Below are 3,329 nucleotides of genomic sequence, written 5' to 3' on the forward strand. Positions count from 1 at the left end.
CCTTGTGCGCCGTCCGGTTGCTTGGCACGCTGAACAGAGTATCACGAGTCGGGACGTAACCATCGAGAGCTTTTTTCACGATTCTAGTCAACGTGGTCGCTGGACCAGATGTAGCCTGGTGTGCCGCAGTGGCGAGACGCTCCACCAGTCGGCTGCAAGTGCACTGGCGCTGGAGCTTGCACAACATCTGGAGCTTGGTCAGCATGGTGTATTCAAGCGGTTCGTGCTGAAACATGCAATCAACCGCCTGCACCCACTCATCGAACTCAGCGAGTCCAGTAAAATTGCTCGTCGACGCGTCCAACATTCGGGCCAGGGCGGCGACGCCCAAGTGGAAACCAAACTGTTTGTGCAGGTGGGCTCGGGCGTCTTCCAAGGATGCTGGGGTGATGTCCGGACTTGCAAGGTTGCGGTGTAGGGCATCTTCGAGGAAGGGTACCATGACATGGTCCCAATGGGAAGACCAGGTTGCTGCCAGGTTCGCCTTGAGCTGATGGTTCATGTGCCTGGTCACGGCAATGTAGGCCGAGAAGTAAGAATCAAAGCCAAAAGTCTGTAGGCGTTGCGACTTCTTCTGGAGGTTTGCTCGGAACCCCTGGATCACGTGCGAGGCGAGCAGAGCCATTGTGGTCATTGGCTCCATGACAGGTTCCGCGACAGGCTCCGCGACAGGGTCTGTGTCAGGTTCCGTGTCCGACTCCAAGTTAAGCTCGTGGGTTCCTTGGCCAGGGGGCCCAGTTCGCGAACGGGTGCGCGAGGACATGCTATCCAGCGCAAAGATTGAAGAAGGGCGGTCGGTCGATCGAAGTTTTCAATCGCTACCATGTCCGGCTCCAGCACGTCTGGAGGCCGTCTTTGGGTTGCGAGGAAGCGCGTAGGTTTGAGGAAGCGTTTTGAGAGAGGTTTGAGAGACGTCCGTCGGAGCGGAGCGAAAGCTTTGGTGGTGTCTTGAGGTCAATTGAACCAGCTGCGGTCGGCAAGCATTCACAGTGACCAGACCAGGTGCACCGTTAGAATAGCTGTAGAGTCGCTCAATCCCGAGGATAGGGAAAGTCACAAGAGAGCAGAGCACACAGGAGAGCAAGGGGAAGACAGAATGGCAGAGGGCTTGACGTACCTGCGGTCGGCAAGCATTCACAGTGACCAGACCAGGTGCACCGTTAGAATAGCTGTAGAGTCGCTCAATCCCGAGGATAGGGAAAGTGCAACTCGTGCCCGACCGCAGGTGTCACAACAAAGGGAAACAACAGTAGCCACAAGCTTATTGCCCCAGGGCAGCTGCCCAGGCATCGTGGGGACCGCGTCACACGCGGTGTTTACTCATGTGACTGCCACGAGGAGGATCAAGCCCAGGGGGTCCAAAAGTAGGTGTCAATGTGTGAGGTCGTCGTAGCTATGGAATACCAATAGGAAGACCCATAGCGACCGATGCTGAGTGTGTGCGAAAGCAGTGGGAGTGTTCAAATGCGTGGAAGCACGGATTTGACGCTAACAGAAGCCCGGCGGTCGAACAACACGCGAACAGGAGGCACGAACAAGGGACACTCGGAGAAAGCAAAAAGCACGAAACAAAGCACAAAATACAAATAAAAAAGGAATGCGGGTTAAAAAGTTTGATAAGGGGGCTGGCCAGCCCAACACACCGGCTCGCCACACAACTCCGAGGCACGGCCTCAAGGTAGGAGCCTCAGCGGTAGGCGATTACAAACAACACAAAAGAACAGGATAGGAACAACACGACACATACTCAGGCAGCCCAGAGGCAAACTCATATCAGCGGACCGCAGGGCTCACACACACACAGAGGTACAAACAGGCACGTGAAAAGCAAAGCAAACAAAGCAAAACAAAACCATGAAAAAAAAAAGAAGAAAAAGACAAACCAAAAACAAAGGGGGCCCAGCTTGCTCGGGCAAAGCTGGGGCCTCGAAGAAATAGACCAGGGCACTCTGGAAGATATTGAAAAGCACGAGGGCCAGGGGTAGGCATATATACATGCTCGTGCGCAATTTACGTGAGCACAGGTACAACAAAGACAGGCAAAGCTGTTTGAAGCAAGTTGCCTCACTCAGACAAGCAAACGGACAAACGGGCCTGGGCATTCCGAGACCACATGCCACGTCTGAAGCCTGCTCAAAAGCATCGATGCACCGCGGCGACACTCTAATCATGGAAGCTGCTGGTCGAGATGGAACGGCCACTACGGCGTTCATCCGAAGCCGAGGACAAGTTGCCACGGGAGGCAAGGTCGTCACGAAGGGCGTCCTGGGAAAGGGCTGAAGTGACCGAGCGCACGGAGCCGCTGCGGCTGACGCGGGTCACGGGTGGGTCGTGGATGAACTGGGCCAGGCGGCGAAGCTGAATCATGGCACTCATGTACTGCGGGTCAAAGGTAGCAAGAAGAGAGTCCCACGCGTGGAGGTGGGACTTGTCGGACAGGCCGTCCTCAAAGCCGAAATGGTGTAAAACAGAATGCAACGCCAAGTGGCGCAACAACGGCACCGACTCCTCCAACTTCCACAGCGCCCGACTCTCAAAAGCTTCCTTCAGATGACGCAGTAGGATCGAGACATGGGCCACCTGCAACAAGACACTTGCCGTGAGCGATTCACGAGATACCTGGGCGCGTGCGAACGCAGCATCGGCCAAGGACGTATGCTCGCGCGTGAACGAAAGCGGTACAAGGCAGAAAAGAGCCTGCGCGCACACCTTGATCAAGGGGTCCTGATCCTTGTTCATCTTGACAAGAAGACGGGTACCCAGACACACGCTCAGCGGGGTCGGATCGGTGGTGCTCCCATGCTGTTGCTGCTGCCGATCTCGCTCACTCAACAGTTCGATGGAAACGAGTAGGCGATATCCCAGCTACACGAGACATGCGCCAGTGAGCCACCGTCAACGACCAGTCACGAGGGTTCGATACAGGGAGACACGGTGAAAGCCGATTCCCTGTGGACTTGCTTAAAAAAACGAAACAAAAAACAAAAAACAAAACAAAAAACAAAAAACAAAACAAAAAACAAAAAACAAAAAACAAAAACAAAAACAAAAAACAAAACAAAACCTTTAAAAAAATGGGACGAACGACAGCGAACCTGCATCTTGTAAGCGCCATCTTGGTACTGGAGGCGGAAGGTGCGGTTGACAAAGTGGCCAGAGTTGCTGTTGGCCTCCGCGTCGGCCACAAGGCGCAGCAAAGTGCCTTTCTCGAGCTGCTCGCCGGTTTCGGGCAAGTATTTAACCTGTTGCACGGCTTGAAGCATGGCAATGGCGTGCTGAACCAGAGGGCTTTTGAGAACCTCAGTCATGGCACTAGCCAAAACGTCAAC

The 3,329-nt window shown here is 54.4% G+C and overlaps 2 protein-coding genes across 2 annotated transcripts in view; both read right to left on the reverse strand.

The window, feature by feature from the left end:
• Positions 1-1,039, reverse strand: part of MONBRDRAFT_36601 (uncharacterized protein) — a gene marked incomplete at its 3' end in the record, with an annotated part of 4,565 nt that extends 3,526 nt beyond the window's left edge. The window contains exon 1 of the mRNA XM_001744743.1: positions 46-1,039. Within this exon, the coding sequence (XP_001744795.1) occupies positions 46-763 (718 nt within the window). The 5' untranslated portion in view covers positions 764-1,039. The remainder of the gene's footprint in view (positions 1-45) is intronic.
• Positions 1,040-2,163: 1,124 nt separating this feature from the next.
• MONBRDRAFT_7234 (uncharacterized protein) overlaps positions 2,164-3,329 on the reverse strand; it is a gene marked incomplete at both ends in the record, with an annotated part of 2,879 nt that continues 1,713 nt past the window's right edge. The window contains 2 exons of the mRNA XM_001744744.1: positions 2,164-2,865; positions 3,096-3,253. Of these exons, the coding sequence (XP_001744796.1) occupies positions 2,164-2,865; positions 3,096-3,253 (860 nt within the window). The remainder of the gene's footprint in view (positions 2,866-3,095; positions 3,254-3,329) is intronic.

This window comes from Monosiga brevicollis, genomic scaffold, assembly GCF_000002865.3.
Source record: "Monosiga brevicollis MX1 MONBRscaffold_6 genomic scaffold, whole genome shotgun sequence".
Lineage (NCBI taxonomy): Eukaryota > Choanoflagellata > Craspedida > Salpingoecidae > Monosiga > Monosiga brevicollis.